Source organism: Xenopus laevis, chromosome 8L, assembly GCF_017654675.1.
Source record: "Xenopus laevis strain J_2021 chromosome 8L, Xenopus_laevis_v10.1, whole genome shotgun sequence".
Lineage (NCBI taxonomy): Eukaryota > Metazoa > Chordata > Amphibia > Anura > Pipidae > Xenopus > Xenopus laevis.
The window spans coordinates 30,334,343-30,361,455 of NC_054385.1; the positions used below are offsets into that span (position 1 = coordinate 30,334,343).

The 27,113-nt window shown below is 40.1% G+C and overlaps 1 protein-coding gene across 4 annotated transcripts in view; it reads left to right on the plus strand.

The window, feature by feature from the left end:
• LOC108704522 (probable G-protein coupled receptor 83) overlaps positions 1-22,791 on the plus strand; it is a 36,204-nt gene extending 13,413 nt beyond the window's left edge. For all 4 annotated transcript variants that reach the window (XM_041572635.1, XM_018241102.2, XM_041572637.1 and 1 more), the window contains exons 2-5: positions 1,570-2,474; positions 4,911-5,036; positions 11,284-11,417; positions 21,732-22,791. In XM_041572635.1, the coding sequence (XP_041428569.1) occupies positions 2,085-2,474; positions 4,911-5,036; positions 11,284-11,417; positions 21,732-22,326 (1,245 nt within the window). In that variant the 5' untranslated portion in view covers positions 1,570-2,084 and the 3' untranslated portion in view covers positions 22,327-22,791. The remainder of the gene's footprint in view (positions 1-1,569; positions 2,475-4,910; positions 5,037-11,283; positions 11,418-21,731) is intronic.
• The last annotated feature ends 4,322 nt before the right edge of the window (positions 22,792-27,113 follow it).

The window sequence follows — 27,113 nt, forward strand, 5'->3', positions numbered from 1 at the left end:
GGTCATAGACATTGCCACTAACACATAATGCTTCAGTGTTGGACTGGGACACAAAGGGTTCACACTAGAACCTCATATCAAGGGCCCACCAGCCAGAGCCCTAAAAAAAAATTTCCAATGGAGAAAAACCCTGGTATCCCCATGTTTGAGAATTTGTGCAAATGTAACTGATAAATATAGACTAGAAGGCACTGTTTTCACCAACTGGATGTATGAGAAACATTATATTTACAGAGATAACACAGCAACCAGAGTGGGTGCTTCCAAAAAAGCCACATTCAGGACTAATTCTATTTGGGCAGCTGTGCTATCCTGTTTTTTTTTTTGCATTATTGAAAGTACAATCTGTTTAAGAGCACAGGGCAATGCAGTGGAGACAGACAGACAGACAGCAGAGGGTAGCATAGACAGACAATGTGCAGGCAGAAAACCTCTATCCCATGCAGTTTACAGCCCAGATTATATGGTTGTTTGAGTAATCTATTATCTCTTATGCTTCAATTGGCACTGTGCAAATTGTTTCTGAGAAACTCCCCATGACAACTCTATATAATTAATAGTCTCCTTGGTTCTCCTGCTTATCTGTGGCAATACATTTGCCTTCCTATCTTTCTCACTGCTGGGAATTAACAAAAGCAGAATTTGGAGTTAATGCTTCGTGCTTCCATAAAGGGCAAAGGGCCACTTAAGTCAGGGCCCACCGGGAAAAGTCCCGGTCACTGTCATGGATAACTGGCAAAAAGATTAACATTTGAACCTTTTGGTTATGTTAGGCAGGTCATTGCCCGGGTACATGGGGGCACAATGAGCCTCTGAGGGAAGGAACTGCAATAGTAAGCTTGGTGTGATTGTAACAGCCAGCAGCTCCACTTTAAAAGAGATATGAGTTGCCTGCCACCATAAGCTCCAAGGAAGACCAATCAAAATTCAAAGAGAAGCCGTCCCAAAAGTACCCCTTCCTACCTGTGTGTTCTGCCTCTCTCTGTCTGCGATGTCATGCAAAAAGAAAACAAATTAATTCTGTAACTAGATTATTATTACATTTCTTTTAACTTATTCTTATTATTTACTTCCTCACCTTGGTTCTCTTTATTTTCAGCCCCATCCCATTATTTCACTTACAGTCTGACATTTAAATCCATGCTTAGTTGCAAAAATAACTGGGAACCAAACAACCCGGTAAAAGTTTTAAATTCCAAACTGGAGAAATACAGAAATATACTCATAAATCACAAAGAATCAAATATGTGAAAGTGAAGGCTTCATTTAAACAGACAGTAAAGTATGGGGACATGTCGTTCTTAATTTAAGTTAATGCAAATAACATCTCTGAGAATTTATATGCATGCGTATGAGCATATGTCGTTGCCGGGAATTATGAATCTTGATCTTAGCTTATTTGCTGCTTAATCACTGGTGCATTCAATTAGATTATTTTCACACCACAAGACACAAGAAATAGAGGGGGTTTATGGAAGTGTGAGCATATGTACAGCAAACCATTATGAGCTTCACAAATGGACCTGTTTTGTTGAGCCCATCTTAATAATGTTTCCCTGTACTTGACAGGTGATGGACAGAGGAATGGAGGTACATGAAACAGGCATTAATCAAAATATACAATGACAGAGACAACCAAGAATCAATTTATTCTGAGATGAAAATCGAGGTAATCTAAGTGAAGTGAGAAAACAACACATACTTATCATGTCATATGACCTCTTCTGGAAGCGCAGACAAATCCCCATACATGAATGGAACACAGAGACAATTTTCCATGGAAGATAGTGAAATGTAACTAGCATGCACATGGGTGAAACCTGAATCAAAGGGATTTACAGGCCAAGAAGCAGCTTGAAATGCTTAGAATTCAGAATGGAGTTCCTCCAAGAAAGAAGAAAGAAAGGTCTTTAAACATCAGCTCAAGAGGCGGCTGTTTACATTGATCTTTGGTCTGACCACTGTTGAATGAAGAGACGTGATTTCTTGTTAAGCACTTATTAGATATAAGACATATAAAAACAAGTTAATAACACACAAGCTAAGGACTAGTTGTATTGCTGCTTGGTACATTTAGAGAAGCTATGATCCAGACTTTACTTCGACCCTTACAGGACATCTCAGGGCTCCCAAAAGCATGGCGGGAGCTCAACTTTAACTCTTCTTTTGGCACACTTATGGCCAAGTTTCAGATCATGAACAGGACGTCGTTCAACTTCACAGATAGTCGAATTGGAGAGTGGGAGCGGTTTGCGGAGCTGGCTAAATATGAGTCCGATGCACAGAAACCCACTGTCAAGGCTCTGCTGATTGTGGCTTACTCTGTCATTATTGTGATGTCCCTGTTTGGAAACATGTTGGTGTGCCACGTGGTCATGAAGAACAAAAGGATGCACTCAGCCACGAGCCTTTTCATTGTGAATCTCGCCGTTTCGGACATCATGATCACCCTGCTCAACACACCGTTCACTCTGGTGAGAACTTTGAGAGCATCTCCTTTAACTTTGTAAATAGAAGTTTTCTGCATATAACATAGCTTCCTATGCATGAACATGGTGCTCTGTCAGACACATAATACAGGGCTTTCTAGGTTAAATTTAAGCAGTTTTAGTTACTTTTCTTTTCACAGGCTAGTAGACTTTATAGTATTTCATTCCATCTGTATGAAATTGTAAATCTTTTAGAGCCACTGGACAGCTTGATATTTAAGTATTAAAATGGAGAAGTTTACCCTTTAATATATTATTTATTGGCCAATTCAGTAGATATTTTATTTGTTACTTCCTATTCTGCTGCTTTCCATATGAAAATTCAGATTCTATCCAATTGTCTGGGTCCCTGCCCCCGGCAACAAATAATCATGCTCTGTGAGGCTACGTTTTTATTTTTATTGTTGCTTTTTGGGCTGCTTACAGATATCATCTCATTAGGGGTCATTTAGTGCAAGTGCATTAAGCAAAGTGCAATTTACAGCAGAATTGGCATATTTTCTTACCATAATGCAGCAGTTGCAGGGGTGCGTTGAACCTGGCACAATTGTAGCTGATGCCTCAAAATGAACCCAATTGCAGTTGCCACAAATTGGAATTCACAATTGTGCTGAATATTTTCAAATGTGTGCTCTCTATTCTTTAGGCACAAGTGTGCTGCTTCCATTGCTGCATTGCACTAAAGGAACCCAGGAGCTACCAACTGCTCCATAGGTGGTTGTAGCTCCAAGATTCCTCTGCGTTAATAACTGCACTCGATTCGGAATGGGAGGCAGGAAACCACAATAAGGAAGTGCAAGTGTATGATTATGATATATTAATAATAATAATTATAATAATATACCTCACCCCTCTTACTCAGGTTTTGGTTCTTTTGAGCAATCCACACTGATGAGTGTATAGTAAGATGATTATAAATTGAGTAGTAAATCAATGGCTTGTTACGACACTTATTATATAAGTCTACATTGTTACCACCAGGCTCATCTTAGTTTCTTTCTGGTCATCTGATGGCTCCTGCTCCCATCTTCACACCAGTCTGCTCTGTTAACTGTCCCAAGCTGCTTCCGTCTTCATCTCCCTCCTCAGGCTGCTAGTGTTCTTTAATACTGGTTTGTGATACCAGCACCCACAGCTCACCTCCCAACTGATAAGATGCGGCGTTAAAAGCCCTAGCTTGCCCACATCCAGTTGAGAAAGTTTCTTGCACACAGAAATTAGTTATATGGCTCCAGTAGCAACATATAAACCCTTTGACTAGTGATGGGCGAATTTACTCGCCAGACATGAATTTTTGGCACCGGCGAATAAATTCACAAAACTGTTGCGACTATTTTGATGCCAGACACAAAGTTGACTCCGGTGTTAAATTTAACGAGCGTCCATTCACTTTAATACAATTGGACAAAATAGGCGCGCATCAAATTGCCGCTGGCGTCAAGATAGTCACCGGTGTCCAAATTCGCGTATCGCTAATTTTTTGATGTTTCGTGATTTTTGCGGGGAAGAAGATATCACAACCAAAATAAATATCAAAACAAAGAGGTAGGTAGGGTAAACAGAACCCTTGGCACTACCGCATAGCTATTACAGTTCCAAAGTGACGATGTGCAGAACAAAGAGTTAATTTATTTAAAAACCATAAGTCCAGACCAATTGCAAAATTATTTACAACATTCTACAAGGAACTCATAAAGTCAGGTAGCCCTAGCTCAGTGCTAAGGAGGAAGTAGTTGAGAACATACTACTATATGAGTAGTTTTATGATGCCTCCAGCACATAATTGGGGTCTTTGATGTGTCAAGCATGATTCTTTTATATTAAAAAAACAAGAGGTACAACAGTCTTTTTATTATTATTATTATTTTATTATTGGTTCACCTAGAGAACTGTAGGTCAAGCTTTATGTCTCCAGATCACTGTATCTCCAATTCCGTAAATATACAAACGTAAGTCCTGATAAGAAAGTAAAAAAAGGTCTGATACTGCAATACAGATAATATGGTGTCCAGTTTCCCTGTTACCACCTGTGGAAGGTTTTGATTATGGCCCTCTCTTTGCTGCTATGGCAACAGGTTCATATAATCACCCACTTGTACAAACAGTTGAACTATGATATATTTTTTTAAATGTTATTTATAGAAGAGGAAAAGCCATATTTTAGCTGAAACAGTGCCATGTCTGGAGGAACTGTGTATAAAGCAAGGCCTTGTATTTATTGCAGGGACCTCTTAGGAGATTCACATCGTGTCTCGGGTTCTGTGTCATTATTTCAGTCTACAGAAATTTGTATCTCCTTGTGTTAGAATATGACGTTATTGTCACTGATTGATGTTTTCTAATTATAAAATGACTGTGGAGCCATAACAGGAGGTAGATGAGCGGCAAGAGTATAATTATCTTTCCCTTGTCTCCTTTTAGGTTCGGTTTGTAAACAGCACCTGGGTGTTTGGAAAAGACATGTGTCACATCAGTCGTTTTGTGCAGTACTGCTCATTACACGTATCTACTCTCACTCTTACTGCCATTGCACTGGACCGTCACCAGGTATCAATGGAATCAACATCTACCTGTGACTTAGGGTGTAGTGTAATAAAAGGTGCATAGTTTGCTGCTGGTCTAGTGACCCATAGAAACCAATCTGAAGGTATTCTTTATTGGTCAGTAGGGTTGCCACCTTTTCTGGAAAAAAAATACAGGCCTATATATATTTTTATATATTTTTTTTTCTTTTTTCCCTATTAATAACATTGGAATCAACCCTAATTTTTACCGGCTAGGCTGGTAAAATACTGCCACGTGGCGACCCTATTGGTCAGTAAGGATGTGCAGTTTTGTTTTACCTGAAACAGCCAGTGGCTATGTTTTTGTGACTCCATGCTAGAATTTCTCCAAGTGGTCTGTTTCTCCAATCCCCATCCCCCAGAAAATTGTAGCCTGTCACTATTGTGTCAAAATTGATGCTTTGGTCATTCCTGTGTCAAAACAGCACCTCTGTGTTACGATTGACAAATTAGAGGTATTGTCCGGCAAGTGTTGGAGGGAGCTGGACGGCTGTGCATAACCTGGTGCACCATCCAGATTAGCCCCCCAAAAAGTCTTAAGCACAATTAAATTTTTGCCTTCCCATTGACCAATGCATTTAAGCAGATTTTCCTGTGGTTTCATGAATTTTTTGGCTACACGAAGCAGCCCAGTTTCACTCATTGCATTGGATATAATATATATATTTCTCTTTTTTCCCATCAATAACATTGGGATCAACCATAATTTTTACCTGCCAGGCCGGTAAAATACCAGCCAGGTGGCAACATGCCAGGTGGCAACCTGCAAGGGGTTGCTAGACATGGGTAAACTTTGCACTTTTTTATCACATAACTCCATTGAAGCAACTAAAAGCAGTGTCTGTTTGCTCTTTTCTATTTTTTCTATTCCTTTGCCCTGGTGGTTCTGGCTTCTGCTATTAGGCTAGGGCCACACCATACAGATCTCAGCCTGCAGAGAAACTCAAGCCAAGAATCTGCTCCCTGCTGCTCCTCTGTTGGCACCCAGAAACATTTCCCCTCACTCAGGTGCAGGCAGATGGGAAGTTTTTGGTTCCAAAAGGTGATATTTTGCATTTTACGCAGAAATCCACAGCCTCTGCCCAGGGGTGATCCTGGCCCCTCTGTCGCCTGAGACAGCTTGCAGTTGATACCGCCCCTCCCCCCGTACGCTCACATTTTTGCGCCAGAGGGGGTCTGGGGGGGTCCACGAAGGCGGCGGAGAGGGCCAGGATGCTAACGCAGAGAGCATAGTTGGGCTCTCTGTGCTACAAGAGCCGAAGTTCCGGTTTGAAAACAGGAGATTTGGCTCTTAAAGTACCGGGAGTGGTACCTAGTGGGGGTCTGCCCCCTGAGGCAAGTTTCTCAACTCACCTCATTGGCGCAGCTCACCTGCCTCTGCCTGCACTTGAGTGGAGGTAATGTTTCCAGGTGCTGGCAGAGCAGAGGAGCAGCAGGAGAGTGGATTCTCAGCCTGTGTTTCTACGCAGACTGAGATCCATATGGTATGGCCCTAGCCTAAAAGTCACAACCACCAGGGCAGAGAATAGAAAGAAACAGACAGGCACTAGTCAGAAAGCAGTTATAATTACAAATAACTTAACTCATTGAAGAACTGTAGTTGAAGGAGAAGGAAAGGTTAAATAACAGGTGGTGCCAAACAGGAGCACCCCATAGTGACTTCCTGATACCCCTGGAAGACAAAAGTGCAAGAAGACAATTGTTTCGTGGTATTCACTCAGACGTAGCCCAGTGCAGTTTTCTGCTGGCCCAAGATATAAGGTATCCTTTGTTTTTCCTTTAATGTATATTGAAAATGTGCTTAGAATGCATACCTCCCAACATTTTGGAAATAGAAACAGGGACAAAAAGATTTGGCGCTTGTAGCGTGACAACATTTTTTGACCACGCCTGTTTTTGTGGTCACACCCCCCTAATTACCATGTCCATTTTACAAAATTTGGTAGGTAATGAAAGTCTGAACACATTTCTATGGTTTTTATGTTATTACAGTTTTGCTAATGAAGGTGAATTGCCCTTTAAGCTGTGAGTCTTCGTTCTTATCTAAAACTGTTACCAAAGTATCTTAAGTATGTGTTCTGGGCTCTCTGTGAAGATATCCAAAATACAAACAAAGATCAGCGCCTGTGGCAATAGAAATTAGAAACTTATATGGTGTAATACGTTTGGTTTTGTTGGCACCACCTAGTGTTCAGATAAATTACTACAAGGGTGCCCACTTCACACCGTTGGAAATCACATAGGTATTCACATTCAAAGTTTTACAACTGTGTTGGTAAAAAAAGTTTCGGTGTTTTATCCCAAAGCACCTCCACCAGATGGCCAAAGGGCCTACTTACACACCGGTGGTTTTGGTGACTCCAATATGGAAATAAAATCCAAAATAGTGTAATACTATTTAATAAAAACAATTATTTAAAAACAATTGCACTCACATTTGTATTCTTTGAATTGAGTCGCATAAAGTTCAGAACTTGGCAGTATATTGTTCCAAAGAGGTGATCCTGCCGGCTTTCTTGGGTTCACCTTGTGGTGTTGCTGTCAGAGACGTTGCACAGGACTGACGGCAACACCACGAGGTGAACCCAAGAAAGCCGGCAGGACTTTATGCCACTCAATTCAAAGGATACAAATGTGAGTGCAATTGTTTTTAAATAAATGTTTTTATTAAATTCTATTACACTATTTTGGATTTTGTTTCCATATTGGAGTCAGGAGGCTTACGTACACTGGAAGAAAAATCTGTTCAAGGATCTTTGATACAGGCTACACCAAAGCACTTTGGCCATCTGGTGGAGGTGTTTTGGGATAAAACACTGAAACGTTTTTTTACCAACACAGTTGTAAAACCTTGAATGTGAATACCTATGTGATTTTCAACAGTGTAAAGTGGGCACACTTGTAGTAATTTATCTGAACACTGGGTGGTGCCAACAAAACCGAACGTATTACACCATATTCGTTTCTAATTTCTATTGCCACAGGCGCTGATCTTTGTCTATGTTTTGGATATTTCATGGATAGTGAAGAGACTGTAAGGAGATCGGCACGAAATAAGTACCTAACGGACTAACTTTCCCAAATTTGTTTTTGTGTGCTCTCTGTGAAGAGCCAATTAAGTTAGAAACGTTGTATCTTTTTCTAGCTGTTCAGTGCAGCAGATCAAAGAGAAACTCGGGAAATATCAGTACAAATCCGGGACTGCGGGTTGAGCTGTCAAAGCGGGACTGTCCCGCTAAAAACGGGACAGTTGGGAGGTATGAGAATGACATTTTCTTTTGTCAAACAAAATGGGTAATCAGTATTTGGACTGGCCAGCGGGACACCTGGAAAAAACTCAGTAAGCTCCGGGCCTCATGGACTACCACCGCTGCGACATGCGCAAGTGTGCATGGCGTGTCTTTTAAGCATGGCGTGTCTTTTGTGCATGGCACATCTTTTGTGCATTCGTGTCTCGTTTGTGTATGAGCATACAGGAGCTGTGAGTCTTAAAGTTGAGAGGGGGCCCCTGTGGACTGCAAGGAGGGCCCTTGTTTTGCTCCATGCTCCGGTCCGACCCTGGGGGTAATTTAGTGCAGCTGGGGCTGCTAAATTGTCTGCAGTCAGTGAAAATGTGTATCCCATTCATTAAAGCTACTGCCAACTCTGAACCTATTGTTAGCTCCAGGGTTCTATTAGCGGCATGCATCAATCACTGCAGGACAGTTGCACTGAAAGAATAAGTCGCACACAGCAGATGCAAATGCCCCTGTCAACCATGGGCGATGCTACCAAATTTGCCGGCCGAGGCGTCCTTAGTTTTTGCCGCCCCCCACGTCGCTAGTGCAGAGAGCGCAATTACGTTCTCTGCACTAGAAGAGCAGAATTTCAGGTTTTAAAACCGTAAATTCGGCTCTTAGTTACCAGGAGCGGCATTTTTGCCACCCCTGGCAACCCAGGGGGGCGCTGCCGCCTGAGGCCTCAACTCGCCTCATTGGCGGAGCGCCCCTGATGGCGACCACAATGATGCTGAAATAAGGGGGGGGAACCACTGCATAGTGGGTAAAGAACACTGTATTCCTGCCCTTTACACACTGCGGTATGGTAATTGAATGACCACAATAATATTTTTTGTTATAACTTGCCCTTTAATGGATCCAGCCATTACTGCATTGTAATTCCCCAGTTATTATTTCATTAGAAATCCCCAACAAAGAAAAGAAAAGCAGAATCTTGTTTACAGTTCTCATGCTACATCTTGTTTCCCCCGTCTCTATTCTTTCCAGGAAAAACTATAATACATCACGCACTTTATTCCCAACACGGAATTTGTTTCAGCAATTAGCAGTGATTCATGGCTATTGATCCATGCGTGAATCAAGGATGCTGACTGATTTAACAAGGATGTGCGAGTAAAGAACACGCATTTATTTCAATATATATTGGCTGAGATGCCTACATTGCATTTCTGTCTTGCACATGTTTTCCTTTACACTCGCTCAGTCATTCTGACATGCTCAGAACAAATACCATCATTTCTGGTTCTAACATTCAGCCTACACAAAAGTGGCACCTTGTATCACATGATAAGAGGGAATAAAGTGGTGGTAAACCTTTAAGTTAACGTCATTGTTTATTTCTTCCAGTTTATTTATTATATGCCTTTCTCTTCTACATCCTTACAGTTTTCAAAAATCTTTTGCTCTGTAAGGCTACAATTTTATTGATATTGTTGCATATTAGTTCTTATCTTCCTAAAAAGCCCCTCTCCTATTCATTTTCTAGTCTCTAGTACCACTGCCTGGTTGCTAAGTTAAACTAGACCCTAGCAACCATATAGCTCCTGAATTTCCTGGAGAGCTGCAGAACAAAAAAGTTAACTAACAGGGCCTAAACTACAGAGGAAGCAGAGGGCCAATGAGGCCAAAATAAAGAACAATTTCAACATATATTGGTAAAACAGGACAACCTTTGCATATGATCAGGCCCTAAAATTAATTTGCTATGGGGCCCACTGAGGATATGAAACAATAGCACAATGTTGATGACTTATAGGACAAATTCTTTCACCCTTTCATGATGAAAAAATACATTTCACCATGGGATAAGTTGATGAAAGCTTGCAATGTATATAGAGTAACTACTTAATAAACTGCTTATTACTTATGAATAGCTTGTGTATATTTTCTTATATATAAAAATAATAGTAGCAATAGTAAAGTAGTAACAAAATGACACAATATAGGGGTTAAATTAACTTTATTAAACCTCATAAAACAAATAAAATAAGGTTAAAAAAAGGGAGAGTTAATGATCTCTACTCCTGGAGGTGTTGGCTGTACAACAGAGGTGCTCCAAGCAGAGTTGTTGGCGGCAGTAATGGAGACCACATTTCTACAGAAAAAAATATGACAGCATGGTTTATTTTATTAATTTAAAAAGAGAAAAGAAAAGTAAAACCCTGTATGTCTTTGTATTCTAGAATCACTTAAAAGAGTTTACACTGCTGCCAATAATTAACTAAAAACCTCTAAAGTGCCTGTGCTTATCTATATGAAGATCACCAAAGTGCTCTGTGCTAAATTATATTATACGGTCAAATTAATAAAACTGCAATTCATTAAACATTCTAATACATCAATTTTAATTAATTAATTGCAAATGGTTTATTGTTAAAGAAGCAAGTGGGCTTGGGATGGGGATAGGGCTGCTATATAAATCAAGGAGATGCCAGACACACATTATATATTTATTTAGCTTGTACAAAATTGCCATTTTAATAAGGCTTATTATGCCTTTATAAATGTGACAATGCATTATTTAATTATAGTAATTTATTCTAAGGATGCTTCATAGCAACAGTATTGATTTATTACCAGCGTCAGTTAGGACAAAGCAAACTTTTATTCCCTGGACAATTTGACAACTACATTTCTGGTTTCACCAGCAGTGAAAATGTTCCCAAATCTGTGCTACATCTTTTGTCCATGAAGTCAGTTTCATTTCTTTCTATAACTGAATCCATTTTTTTTTTTTGAGGGGGGAAGAGAGGATTTTTTTAAAAGCACCATTATTTTTTTTCTCTCTCTTACACAGAACTTGAATGATATACATAAGTATAAAAGCAATCTGAAGTAGGCTTTCGTGCATGCACAGAGCCAGAGCTGGAAAATTGGATTAGTAATCTCTATTATATACATATAGAGAGACATTGCCAGATCATCAGTGACTCTGCTATTTTTTTTTTTCAGGTTATCCTGAACCCACTGAAGCCAAGGATGTCGCTCAGTAAGGGAGTCTTGTGCATCTCTTTTATCTGGGTTATGGCGACATGTTTCTCACTGCCGCATGCCATATATCAGAAGCTATTCCAGTACAATTACAGGTGAGGTTGGGCAGTCATTTGCTCTTATGTATCACTAATTATTTTCCTTAGTTTATTTATCCAGGTGCCAAACCGCTTGCGTCACTAAAAGCAAATTTAGCCTAAAATGAACATCCCGTTTGCCGCAGTGTGTCGTGCATTTTGGGATAAACACTGGATTTATCACAAAGCCAATCCCTGCATCAAATAAACTTTCCACTCACCACAAACAGTGCTAATTGGGCTTGATTCTGTCTCTGTAATTATATATTCTGTCGTCTTTCTTATGTCTGCATGCATCTGTTTGTGAGCAAATTGACTGTGTGCTTGGAAAACTAGGAGATCTATTGTCTACACAGTAAAATAAGCGCCTTGCTGCTGTATTGCATTGAATAAAACATACATTTATATTGGGCACAGTTGAAACAAAGCCTGGGCCACAATAGCCCATGTATGATTCTGTCTCATAAATGGAATAGATGTGCACCATGGAATCATCTTTGTTGTAAACAACCAAGCTCTGACAATCAAGAGTGCCAGTATTAAATGTATGTTTGCAAATGCAAGGAGTCTGACTGGTAAAATGGGAGAGCTGGATGTGCTGGAGCTGGAGGGAAAATATGATGTGATTGGTGTGGCCAAAACATGGCTGAATGAATCACATGACTGGGCAGTAAATATCAGTGGCTATGCTTTGTTTCGGAGGGACAAAGGCAATAGAAAAGGAGGAGGGGTATGTCTGTTTGTTAGGCAGGATTTTAAAGCTTATATAAAGGAGAAGGCTATGTTGAAAAATGAGGGGGTAGAAGTCTTATGGGTAGAGTTTTTCACCAATTGTAAAAGTTGCAAATTAATTGTAGGAGTATGCTATAGACCCCCTAATATAAGTGAGGAAGTGGAGGCTAAGCTCCTGATGTAAATTGCTAGTTTGGGTAAAGTAATGAAAATGGAGGATTTTAATTACCCAGATATTGACTGGAGCAACAGTACTGCCAGATAAGTTAATGGGAACAAGTTTATAAACTTTGCATGACAATTTTATGGCACAGGTTGTTAAGGAGCCTACCAGAAAAAATGCTATTCTGGATCTAGTGATCTCAAATGACTCACAACTTATAGCAAATGTGCAAGTCATTGGACCCCTGGGTAATAGTGACCATAATGTTATATTGTTTAATGTCTGGTGCAAAAAATAAATATACACTGGGGCAACAAAAACCATAAATTTCAGAAAAACTAATTTTAGTGTCTTGTCTTGAGAGCTGCCCTTCAGAGCATTGATTGGGGCATTATGTTTTCAGCTAAAAACCCAGAACAAAAATTGTTGTCATTTAAAATTATATAACATTGTTACTGTTCTCAATTTATTCCCTTAAGGAGTAAATGTAGAAGCACGAAGTGGCTTAATATAGAAATAAAGAAGTTAATAGGAAAGAAAAGAAAGGCATTTAAAAACTATAAGTCTTTGAGGACAGAAGCTGCATTTAATGAATATAAACACTATAATAAATGATCTAAAACAGCAATCCGGAAGGCAAAGAAAGGAAATGAAGAGTGCATAGCGGACTAAGACTAACCTGAAAAAGTTTTTTAAGTATATTAATAGTAAAAGATGCGGGTTAACAGTGTTGCTCCTTTAAATAACGGTACCAGTATGGTTGTAACAGATACAGAAAAGGCAAATGTGCTAAATCAGTTCAGGGGAGAGTTGTAGGGGGCCCTGGCCACGTCAGACTTGATTGGCCACCAATTTTTTTTTCTCATGTGGGGTCCTAGCCACCAATATTTATTAATGGGGGTGCCCTGGCCACAAATGTTTTTTTATGGGGGGCCCTGACCACCAATATCTTTTTATTTTTTATTAACATGTGGGAACCCTAGCCACCAATATTTTTTTGTTTTTTTTACTGTGTGGTGGGGAGGGCAGACCTGTAGGTGGGGCTTGCGGTGGGTGCAGCCCAGGGGGCCCAGGAAATTTGTTGTACAGGGTCCTGCGATTTCTGATGGCGGTCCTGGTGAGAGCTGTGAAGATGTGGAATTCTCTCCCTGAATCAGTTGTACACGCTGATACATTAGATAGCTTTAAGAAGGGGTTGGATGGTGTTTAGCAAGTGAGGGAATACAGGATTATGGGAGATAGCTCATAGTACAAGTTGATCCAGGGACTGGTCCCATTGCCATTTTGGAGCCAGGAAGGAATATTTTCCCCCTCTGAGGCAAATTGGAGAGGCTTCAGATGGGGTTTTTTGCCTTCCTCTGGATCAACTAGCAGTTAAGCTGGCCACAGATGTGCAGATTTACCTGCGATATTGGACTAACGATCGGACGTCCCAATTTCCCGACCTGCCACTAATCTTTCAGATCTAATAAAGTAGTAAAAGAACAGATCAGCCGATGTTCTGCCCCTACATCAATCGTATGAAAGTTTATGTCTGACAAAGCTGGTGACAGTCTCCCACTGAAAATCGTCAGATCCCTTGTACAATTTGAAAATATGGTGATCTGCACTGGGTTTTGTCTATAGAGACTATATGGGAGATGGTCGTTCTGTAATTCAGAGTTTTCAAGATGACGGGTTTCCAAATAACAGATCCTATATAAGATAATGCTTGGTAGGTTGCCAAAATCAAGATGATTGTATTGCTAGTCCTATGGGGTCCCCATGGACAAGGGCCACATAAGCGTGTCAATATCCATGGCATGGGGCAAGAGATGACTGTCCCACTCTATTGCACTCCTTCTAACAGAAATACTTTCTCTAATTAAAGAGCTAGTAAATGTTACACATATGACTATACATTTGCTGATGAGAGTCTGCAAGTCTTGCTTCTGGGTGTGTAAGAAACAATATATATATATATATATATATATATATATATATATATATATATATATATATATATATATACTCTAATTTATAGTCCATTGAGACCTGTAGATTCTGTTTTCTTAAATTCAAGATACTTATTATATATATATATAGAAAGGCATTTAGAGTTGAAAAATAGATGTGCTCCTGATAACTGGTTGAGCTGGGTGCCTGCTAGAACAGGGTGCTTGGTCATTTATACACATTTTAACTCCCTATCTAGATACTGCTCATTTGTCTTGCAGGAGAAAAGAACTTGCCGTCTGTGGTATCTTTTATTCTGGCAAGTGCTGATTTGTGTGTAAGAGGGTTTAAAAGAATAATTCAATAATCTGCAAATATAGCTCCTCTTTTATAATATGTGCTAGTGATCTCCCTCATTTGCCATGGTTACTGGGCTTTTTTGATGTCTTTAATCTCCTAAATCAATAATTAAGGGCTAGACATTCTTCATTTAAAAAGTCTAAAAGTCTCAAAATCCTTATCACAAAAATTTTTCTTTTATGAAAACCATGTATTTTAAACTGAACCCTTGCTGAGGAACTCTGAGGCTGAGAGAGGTTTCTGTCTTATCTGCAAAATATATGTACCGTTATTATGCTGCTCTGAGAACTCGCCCACATCAGATATAAATGTCAAGGTCACTGAAAGCCGTTACAAAGAAGCATTTAAATTGTGCTCAGTGCATTAATATCATACTAAAAATGCTGAAATATTTCCAGAATGTTTGAGACCTGGGGTTTTCTGAATAAGAGGTCTTTCTCTAATTGTGTGTGGACCGAGCAGCAGCAACTGTGGGCAGATTTGATGGTGTTTTCTCGCTTATTTGCATATAAACATATTAACAGTGCAATGTTGCAAAGTTTTGGAAGCAACTTGTCTTGGTTTATTTTGAAAAACATTTTATCGCATTTTATAGGTTATCATTGTATGCAAAATGATAACAGAAGATATCAAGTGGCAGATATTCCTCTGAGTCTATGTGTATACACCAAAAGTAGCAAAGGAGACTAAGGGTAAGGTCACACTGGGAGATTTGGGGAGATTTAGTCGCCTCGGCGAATAAAAGCCTCTTCTTTGGGGCGACTAATTTCCCCGAACTGTTTCCCCCTGTCTCCCTCCTGCTAGAATGAAAAATCGACTGCGGCATGGCACTCGCGGCACTTCATTGTTTGAAGTCGTCCACAACTTCAGGCAACTTCAGAAAACGAAGTGCCGCGAGTGACATGCCACAGGCGATTTTTCATTCTAGCAGCCGGAAGACAGGGGGAAGCAGTTCTGGGAGATTTGTCGCCCCAAAGATGAGGCGATTAGTCACCGGGCGACTAAATCTCCCCGAATTTCCCAGTGTGACCTTTCAGTTAGAGGCATTAGTGTCCTGTATAATACTGACCAATCATCTTACTTTTGTCTGTGTACCAGGGATAAACCCTGATTGATCAGGGAGGATCAGTTTGGGCATGTAAGTGTTAAGTCTGGATCTTACAATTTTAATGTTCATGTTCAGAACTGAAAAAGGATGATAGTTCTAAATGTTGTACATGTCTTTATTTGGTTTGGGGATAAGTGAGAATGGCCTTGTTTTTTTAACTACAACATTTTCCCCCCAGAATTTCCAATGTAATTAAAAGGGCACACAAAGACTTGCACATGATGTGACAATATACAATACATCACATTAGTGCCCATTTTAGTAAAGAGCAGACAATTTGCAAAACACATGTTATTTCTCTGGATTTTGTGTAGGACTTACTGTAATACATGTGTTGTGCACTGTTATGTGACGCATTATAGTTGTTGTTTTTTTGTCATAGTTCCTTAGTTTGTCAGGCAACCAATTAAATGTAATGATTTAAAGAATCCTTTTTGAGCACTCATAATCCATTAAGACACTGCTCGTGTCTTATTCAAGTAGGAATTAGTCCCAGCTAAGATGCGGTATCATATTAATTAAAACAAGTTATCTTTCACAAGTATCCCCACTGACCAAGCTTTTCTTTCCTTATATTGGACACAGTTTCTTTTTTTACTCTTTTACTCCTTCCAATCATTATGCATATATATATATATGTATGTATATATATATATATATATATATATATATATATATATATATATATATATATATACATATACATATATAACATTTTTTCTGAAGTGCTACTAGCATACGCAGCTCTGTACAATAACAGAAAAGTGCACTCAGGAAGGCAAACATCGTTATTAAATGATGGGATGGGATCCAATATCCGGAAACATCATTATCCAGAAAACTACAAATTACGGGCCATCTCCCATACACTCCGTTTTTTTTCCCTGTAATAATAAAACAATGCCTTGTACTTGATCCCATCTAAGATATAATTAATCCTTATAGGAGAACAAAACAATCCTGTTAGGTTTAAATAGATCCCTTATAGGAGAAGGAAAGTCTTTTTGCACTTTGGGCTGCCAAATGTTAGGCACCCCCAGATGATTGTATTGACTTACCTGAAACCCCCGGGCCGGTGCTCCTATCAGCAGAAAACTGCGCCGTCCCGGGGTTATTCCAGAGAAGACCATGGAGCGATCCTCTTCCGGCTTCTTCTTTCTTCAAATTTCGCATGCGCAGCCACTAGAACGAAATTGCCGACTTTTTAGATAAAGTTCAGCTTTTCCCTCTACTGCGCATGCACAGCGTGAAGAAAGAGTAAGACGGAAGAGGATCGCTTCATGGTGCTCGCTTGAAGAACCCTGGGCCGGTGAAGTTTTAAGCACAGGCCTGGGGTTTCAGGTACGTCTATCCAATCACTTGTGGGTGCCTAACATTTGGCACCCCCAAGTGCAAGAACACTTTCCTTCTCCTTTATATGGAAAACCCCAGGGGGCAAATTTATTTACCTAATTACAAATTTACTTACTTACTTACCTCTGCCAGTGTTGGCTTCGCCGCACTTCGCCAGATGAAGTTTCGTCAGGGCGCCGATTATTCACTAAAATCTGAAGTTGCGCTCAGGGAGGCGAAAGGTAGCGAAGTTGTTCTAGCGTTACTTCATCAAGCAAAGTGAAGTTACGCTAGCTTTATAAAATAAAATATTTTGCCCTATAGATATGCCCACTGTATAGTTTAGGTGCCATATGTAAGTAAATGTAGGGGGGAAGGAGGGTGCCCCCAAAAAAATGTATGATCTTTTTCAGCCTATCACCCTTAAAAAAGTAAAAGACGCCAGCGTTTTTTGGGACTTAGAAGAAATTTCAATTTTTTTTAAGCAAGCCCTGTCTACTCTATTGCACTTCGCCTGGTCTGAGGTGGCGAAGGCAAGTCTGGTTTACGTTCAGTAAAATGCGCAAGTTATTGAATTAGCGTAGTTACGTCCCTTCGCCATAGCGCAACTTCACCTGCTGTAAGGGTGAGAAGTAGCACTAGAGTAGGTCCACTTCGCTAGCGAATTTACGCCAGCACCCGTTAGTAAATCGGCAAAGCTTTAGCCGCTTCGTGCTTTCGTGAATTTGCCCCCTGGTCTTGAGCATTCTGGATAACAGGTCCCATACCTGTATACATATAAAGACATGCATATATAGCTGCCCTGTAGCAAAAGACACAGTAGGAAGAAAGCCCCTGGCTTATAGAGCTTACAATCTAAATAGGTTTGTAATGGAATGCAGAAGCAGAGCAGAATGCAGAAGAAGAGCAATTCAAATATTAAAAAAACAGTACGGTTTATCACTTACTAGATGTTTGGTGATTGTGGTAATTCTTATGACTGGATGCAGGGTTATATAATAGATTTGAAGATCCAGTCTGAAAACATATTGGCTGTATAATAAACCCTTACGTAACTGTAAACATGACACTCAGGGAAAACTAAGGGTAAGGGAAGAAGGTTATTATCTCTGTGACAGGATTCTTATAATCATAAAATTCACTCGACCAAACTCCCATGCCTGATTTTGCCTTATTTATTAATAAAATAACTCAAACAGATCTGGAAAAAACCCGATAAAATCGAGTGAAGACATGAATCGTACAATTTTTGTCAGGCTTTTTTCCCGTATCACTTTTTTTTTTTTTTGAGTTTTTGTCTGAAAACTATAAATTTATTGGATTAATGGGCTAAACCCAGCCCAAAGCACAAAATCTTCAAATTGGGATAGGAACATCTACCATTGACTTATATATGACCTCGGTCTGAGATGACAGATTTTACGGATTTAGGCTTTTTGCAGCATCAGGGTATAATAAATCTCACAAACTAAGGTTTTTTTTCCACAAAAAAATTGAAAAAAAGTTTAGTAAATAACCCCCTGAATGTGTGCAATTTTATATTTTGAACTATAGTTCTAAAGCCCAATGTCATAATTCTCTATTAAAGGGCATGTAAAGGCAAAAAAAAGTAAAGTCCCATTATTACTTTCTTTAATGAAAAAGAAACCTATCTCCTCTAATTAAAAAATGTGTACCGTTATAAGAAACCTGACTGTATGCAGTGAAATTCTCCCTTCATTTACTGCTGTGGATAGGAATTGTCAGATGGTCCCTAACTGCTGAGCAGGGAAACAATCATACTTATAGACAGCAGGGGGAGCCCCCGCCTTACTTCCCAGCAATGCAGAACTCAAGCAGCTTTGTTTATGACGATCCCTAAGCAGCCCAGACCACACTGAGCATGTGCACAGTCTTAGTCTTGCAAAGATGTTTAACAAAGTTACAAGATGGTGACCCCCTGTAGCCAACTTTGAAAGCATAAATTATTTGTTTGATTAGGCTTGTGGTGCAGCAAGTTCATGTTTATATTTAGTATACAAAATACAGCATTTCTAGCCGTATTCTATTTTAGACTTCACATGCCCTTTAAGAAGCAAGCACCAAATGGTTGATAAAAGGGGTTCACAGACATGGCCACAGCCAGAGAAATGGTAGCACAAAAACTCTGATGACATTGCCTGTATTAAGCACAACAGTGCAGTAAAATGCTATCAAATCTTCACTCTCAAAAGTAATTTCTATGCAATTGAAAGGCACTCCCTGTGTCAAAAAAATCTTATAGCATATAAACAGGGAACAATCTTTCATCTCTGGTCTGCAGCCTGTTATTGTTTTAAAGTGTTTCCCTCTTTCAGCTGTACATTGCTGTGCTTATGAGGAGTGGATCATAATGTTCTGTGACAGTGATTTTATTTGGCAGACAAATCACTGTAGAATACATTATGTTGAGTTATGGGAGATTGTATCCCAGCAACACTTGCTTGGACTCAAGCCATTTAATTAAGGGCCACTTTGTTTTTCTTTCTAAAAGTTGTTTTCGAAGGTAAGAAATATATATAGAGCAATGAACAATGACAAAACGCAAAAGGGAGACTTGGCTGATTGATCTCAAAATGTTATTGCAGAGATGGGTCAATGATTACAATTCTAACCAATGGGTTTGGCCTTCTCAACTTGAAATTATTGTGAGGAGGATTTATTGTTCTTCTATAGATGCCAAATCCCCTATTGGGTACACAGTCCAGGCACTGCCACCAGTGTAAACATGAGAAACACATTAATGTCCGTATTATTAGCATTACCTGCAACTGCTACAAACTTATTTAAAAATGAAATGCCAGTGGTTGTTGTAACTGTAGGCAATGTATGTCTCTACTACTGTAAGGTCAGTGCCACAGTTAGTGGAGTAACTATAGGGGAAGCAGACCTAGAGAGAGGGCATCTTGGAACTTTTTTTTAGGTGTTCCTTTTATTGGTGGTAAAATTCAAAAAATACAAGTGTAAAAAGCTAAAGTTGTGTTTGAGACACTATTCACAAAGATACTTGCAAGACACCTTGCCTCAGACACCAATTTAGAAGGGGTATCACAAAGCCACCCCTCAAAAGAGCAGAATTTGTAACTGGAATTCTGTCTCTTCTAGTGTAGAAATCACATTTGTGCTCTCTATATAGGCATGGGACCTTTTTCCCCAAATGCTGTTATTTTCCAGATAACGGATCTTTCTTTAATTTTCTTTAAGTCTACTAGAAAATCATGTAAACATTAAATAAACCCAATAGGCTGGTTTTGCTTCCAATGAGGATTATTTATATCTTAGTTGTGATCAGTTACAAGGTACTGCTTTGCTATTGCAGAGAACAAGGAAATAATTTGTAAAAATTTGGATTATTTGTATAAAATTTAGTCTATGGGATATGGCCTTGCCATAATTCAGAGGTTTCTTGATAATGTGTTTCTGGATAATGGATCCCATACCTGTACTAGGGATTCCTGCCCCCTTAGCCTTGGTTTGTGTGTTCCAGGTAAGCAAGGAGAGGGATTCATCTAAAATGCTACCTTCAGCAGCAGCAAACCCATAAACACCACTATGTAATGAACATATACATGTTTCTCAACACCTTGTAGCATGTGCCAGTGCACGGGTTTAGCTTGCTCTAATATTTCACATGAATTTGTTTTCAAGCTACAATATACAAGTGGAAACCCTTGAGTTGGTAGGTTATCTGCTTATATTAGGGCCCCCAGACAGGCCTCTGAAAATCTGCAGATATCAATGGGCAGTTTTAAAAATCCTGAATCCCTATGATTGTTATCTAGTCATTGGCCCTGGGGCCAAACAAATTAGATCAGCCCCATATCGCCAACCAAAAGGTATATGCGTGGAGCAATCTGCTGCCTGAGGAAGGATATAACTATTACTGTTGTTGCAATTATTCAGGCTTTGCTCCTCTTTATAGTTGATTTAGGCACCAACCAGAATCTATTGTGTAACTGTGGCTGTATTGGATATAGCTAAAAGACGAAAAACAAAAATAATACAGGAAAACATAAAATGATTCAGTAAGAAGCAGGAAACTGTATTCTGTGTCCCAGGTGGCAAAATTCACCACTGACATCATGGTTAATACAGGTGAACAAATCAGGCATATAACATGAGGACTGTTTACTTACTGTATTTCAACATTTAGAACTTTAAATCCCAACAGAGCGATGACTAGTTGACCTCTTTTAGGTTAACAGTAGTGGGCTGGTTCCTTGTACCTCTTAGTGTACTGTCAGTGGTTTGGTGTTTTACTGGTCTATAAGGTGGTACAAGTCTCAAGGTATGATAACCACCAGAATTATAAGAAACCAGTAACAGTTTAACACTCTGTGCGTCTGGAACTCCAAGGTTCCATCAGAGAACATCTTGGGTTTACTTTATGCACCATTACATTTTGAATGTACTAAATTGTATGTACAGTATATTACACATCTCTATATTAGAAATGTGGGATGTGTTGGTGTGGATTGCAGCCCACCAGGACATTCCCTGGTATCCAACACTGCAGCTTAATAAGTAAAATTGGAATGGGACTCAAAAATCAGCTTCATTATCCTACATTCAACAGTGAGAAGAAGCCCCAATTAAATGATATCTTACATAAACATTATAGTTGCAGGAGAATGCCATCAGGGATAATAATGTTTTGACTATATTTATACTCTCCTTATTTCAGAGAAAATAAAGTGCGGAGCCTGTGCATTCCAGATTTTCCTGAACCGTCTGAACTTTATTGGAAATATCTGGATCTCTCTACATTCTTACTTCTTTATCTGTTGCCACTGCTCATCATCACCATTGCATACAGCCGCCTGGCCAAGAAGTTGTGGATGAGAAATGCAATAGGAGACATCACCACCGAGCAGTATATTACGCATCGCAAAAACAAGAAAAAGAGCATTAAGATGCTGGTCCTGGTGGTGGTTGTGTTTGCAGTTTGTTGGTTTCCGTTGAATTGTTATGTGGTTCTCATATCCAGCTTGGGCATTAAAACTAAAAATGCCTTGTATTTTGCTTTGCATTGGTTTGCTATGAGCAGTACTTGCTATAACCCATTCATCTACTGCTGGCTGAATGAGAGTTTTCGTTTGGAGCTGAAATCTCTGCTCAGCATGTGTCAAAGAATCTCTACAGCACAGGATAATGCCCTACAGCCTGTTCTCTTGCCCTATCGTGAAGCTTGGGTGGAGCAGGCCAGCTTCAAGCAAGGTCCATCCTCCCAGAGTATCAGATCTACAACCAATGTGCAGACGGTCAACACTGACCTCTAATAGCAGAAGGCTTCAGGTAGATGGATACAATATCAGGGGAAGACGTTTGATGAATGTGACTGCTGGACTCTTTGGATAAGAAACTCTCTGGTAGAAAAAGAGTGATTAATCTCTTGCATTTGTACTTACATTCATCAGACTCTTAAACAAATATCTGGCAGAACTATCAGTTACGATGGCCAAGAGAAGCGAAGGATTAGATTCTTCTCAAGGCCAGTTATATGTAAAATAAAACAAACAAACGGATTTGTTCTGTTGAAAGGGATATACACAAATCCAGGGGTTTTATTATCTCTTCGCTAACGGATTTTGACAAAAGGGTTTCTGAGTAATAATGTTTTAAAAGATGTTTAAAAAAAACAGCCTTGAAAATTTCTTTTTAGCGTTGATTTTTTAAAATTCTACTTGCTTTATCCCTATTAAACAATGTTTATTAATTCTAGCTTAACAATAAATTGTGACTGCTTTTGGCTCTTTTCTTTTCCTTATTTTCATCCAGTGTGAGTGTTTATTAGCTAGATTTTTTTTCTTAAAGGGATACTGTCATGGGAAAAAAATTTTTTTTCAAAATGCATCAGTTAATAGTGCTACTCCAGCAGAATTCTGCACTGAAATCCATTTCTCAAAAGAGCAAACAGATTTTTTTATATTCAATTTTGAAATCTGACATGGGGCTAGACATTTTGTCAATTTCCCAGCTGCCCCATGTCATGTGACTTGTGCCTGCACTTCAGGAGAGAAATGCTTTCTGGCAGGCTGCTGTTTTTCCTTCTCAATGTAACTGAATGTGTCCCAGTGGGACATGGGTTTTTACTATTGAGTGTTGTTCTTAGATCTACCAGGCAGCTGTTATCTTGTGTTAGGGAGCTGTTATCTGGTTACCTTCCCATTGTTCTTTTGTTTGGCTGCTGGGGGGGTAAAGGGAGGGGGTGATATCACTCCAACTTGCAGTACAGCAGTAAAGAGTGATTGAAGTTTATCAGAGCACAAGTCACATGACATGGGGCAGCTGGGAAATTGACAAAATGTCTAGCCCCATGTCAGATTTCAAAATTGAATATAAAAAAATCTGTTTGCTCTTTTGAGAAATGGATTTCAGTGCAGAATTCTGCTGGAGTAGCACTATTAACTGATGCATTTTGAAAAAAAAATTTTTTCCCATGACAGTATCCCTTTAAGCTTTTTTGCCCTATTTTAGAATATTGTTGCCTTACAATTTAGTTGAGAAAAATAGATTTAGGGGGGTCGAATTTCGAAGTGATAAATACTTAGAAATTTAACCATCCAATGGCTTTACCTTAACTTTGAATATTGAGGGCGAAGTTTTATTCACTGAATTTGACTGTTTTGCGGTCGAAGTAAAATCGCTCGATCGAACGATCAAATCCTTCGAATCAAACGTTTCGAAGGATTTCATCCATCAATCGAACGATTTTTCTTCAACTTCAAGAAACTTCTCTAGAAGGTCCCCATAGGCTAACATAGCACTTCGGCAGGTTTAATTTGGCAAAGTATTGAAGTCGAAGTTTTTTTAAAGAGACAGTACTTCGATTATCGAATGGTCGAATATTCGAACGATTTTACTTCTGTAATAAAAGCTGTACCTGGTGGTCTAGTGGGGGGGGGGCGCCTCTTCCTTAATTATAGGCCCAGGTGCGCTGGCGCTGGATGTACTTAAAGGTACATTTTTCATTTCCACACTGCCCGTTATAGGACTTGCTTCCTGGCGCTGTTAGCTGTTGCTATTCTGTTTTGAACCTGATTCTGATTACCTGTTTTGACCCCTGCCTGGATTTTGACGATTCTACATTCTGTATCCTGACCCCTTGCCTGATTACCGACTCCGATTCTGCTTAACCCTCTGATTGACTTCCTGGTTTTGACCCTTGCCTGCCTGACTTCGTTTGTACTCTGCCTGCCTCAACCCGGCCTGATCTGACTACGATCCTGTCTTACGTCTTGTTCTGCGACCTTCTGCCCAAAGACTTTGCATACCAGTGTGCCCCTTTGCTTGGTCAGAACCCTTCGCCTTGCACCTCTCGTTTTAAGACCTGGCGGCATCTGAGTAGCTGAAGGCTCCTCCCGAGGCCAAAGGCGGCTGCTACAGGCAGAAGCACAAGCTGAGTCCAGGGTGCTTGTCATCGGTTCTGACTTTAGGGTGCCAACCGTTACAACTTCGAATCGAATGCAAAGTCGTAGTATCCTATTCGATGGTCGAAGTATCCAAAAAAATTACTTCGAAATTTCGAATTTTTTTACTTCGAAAATTCCCTCAAATTCCCTCGAATTCCCTTCGACCCTTGATAAATCTGCCCCTTAATGTATGATCATCCATCTTACAGAAATAAAACTCAAGGTCCTGAGCATTCTGAATAACAGGTCCCATACTAGTACAGCAAACATAATAATATAATTTCCATGGTTAACCTGTTGGATTGCTGGAAAAGTTGTCATTTTTGGAACCCTATTAGTAGGATCTGTGCAGGGTGGAAATGATGAATGGGCTCTGCATGTTACCTAAGAAGCCATGTCCCATGAATAATTCCCTTTCCCGAGTCCTAGATTGTAGTTCTGTGTAGTGGCACTGCAAACATTTGGAAATTTGCGGGACACTCATTAGCAGCTGCCACTCAGCACCAGTTATCATTTTTAAAATGAATCAGGTAAAATATGCATACTATGGCACTTGGTAATATTAATATGAGCTCTTGTTTTATTTACTGCCACCATGGGAAAAATGTAATTCTACATTTGGAGAAATTGCTCATTAATTAATAAAATAATACAAAACTAGTTCTTGAACAAGATTCAAAATCTTGACATCTAAGGGCAAATTTACTTAAGGTCGAATATCGAGGGTTAATTAACAGGAGAATGGGTCCCAGCCAGATACAAAAATATCCATCTCAAGTGAAGCAGGGGCTGCAGTTGCAGTTAAATAGGAACAATGTAGGCATGCCACCCACTCCACTTGGGATGGGACACTAAATAATTCAGGTTTTCTTCCATGTAAATGGCTGATATCCGGCATCAGCATTTCCCCTGCAGGCTGCTCTGCTCAGAGGCAACGGCTAGTGTGGAAGGAATGATAATGAGGACTATATTGTGGAACTGCCAAAAAACATTTTAAGGTTGATGTACAGGTGCGGGTATGATGGCTACATTTATTCACAGCTCTGAAACTTGTCAGCCTGTAATGTCTTAAACTGAACAAGGTGGAGAGATTAACACTTTGAAAAAAAATGTATCTGCCAAAGTGATGTGACCCGTATTTCATTTCTAGTGAAAGTGATGGATAACAAATTATGCCGGCGGGCTGGTGCTTGCTCCCACACTGTGGAGCTTGAAAATGTCCCCAGGCCAGCATTATACACAATGCTGCTTGGATGTGACTTGAGTAGAGTCTCTCAAATGATTTACAGTTAATAAGAAATTCCATGGATTGTGGACATTAATTCTTCTTTCGGTTCAACTTCATCCATTTTCTTCCATACCTACACACATAAAGCTCTTTAAAGAATAGTGCATAGTTCCCGGTTTCCATTTTGACCACGGATATACAGTATGTCAAGCTTACCAGTATGATCCAGTCGTAGAAGGAGCTTGAGCCGTAGATAGTGAACCCACAAGCGCCTCACACAACCGCTACCCACCTGGAGTGGAACAGGGAGCAGGGTTGTGGAGAGTAGCCAATGAGACGATCAGCGAAGGTACAAGAGGATTAGGCAGAATCGTGGTCAGGAGGTCCGAGGTCAAAAGGCAGGCAGCGAGGTTCGTAAACGGTGAGACAGGCCGAAGGGTCGAGACAGGCAGCAGAAATCGTAATCCGGGAACAGGCAAAGGTCAACAACAGGAAATCACAAGTAAAGAGACGCTAGGGTTTCAGTTAAACAACCTAATAACCAGGCAATGCATCTCAAACAGAACCAGGTTTAAATAATGTCAATTTGGCGCCAACTGGCGTCTTTCCGCCGGCGTCGCCGTACTGACGTCACGTCCGTCTCAGGCGCTCGCGCCCCCGTCTTTGCGTCGGCGACCGTCGTCAGCGCACAGCGTCACGCGCACTAACGCGCCCGCGCCTGCGCCGGAAAGAACGCAGACCCGAATCCTCACATTGCCCCCCATCAAGGAGCGGCCTCAGGACGCGACCACCAGAAGGTTTACCAGGATAGGTTCCATGGAATTTTTCCAACAAATCTGGAGCGTGAATATTAGACACTGGTTCCCACGAATTCTCTTCCGGACCAAAGCCTTTCGACTTAACCAGGTACTGAAGATGTTTGCCTCTCAACCTGGAATCCAAGATCTCTTCAACCTCGAATTCTTCCTGACCATCCACCACGACAGGAAGCGGAGGAGGAGCCGTACGTCCAGGAAATCGAAACGTTGAGGCCGGTTTCAAAAGTGCTGTATGAAACACTGGATGAATGTGCCAGGATGCCGGATGTTTAAGCTGGAACGCCACAGAATTAATTTGACGAATGATGGGAAAAGGACCCAAGAAACGTTGACCCAACTTCTTACTGGGACAGGAAAGCTTGAGGTTAATAGTTGACAGCCACACCAGGTCACCCACCTTGAATTTTGGGTCCCCTCTTCGTCCTCGATTAGCATATGCTTTGAAACCTTGTTGAGCCCACTTCATGTTCTCTTGAAGTTTCTGAAAATTATTAGATAAGAAAGTTAATCGGTCCTTAACTGCAGGAACCAAAATATCAGAAACAATGGCAGAGGGAAAAGTTACTGGATGAAGACCATAGTTTGCGAAGAAAGGGGACTGTCGGATG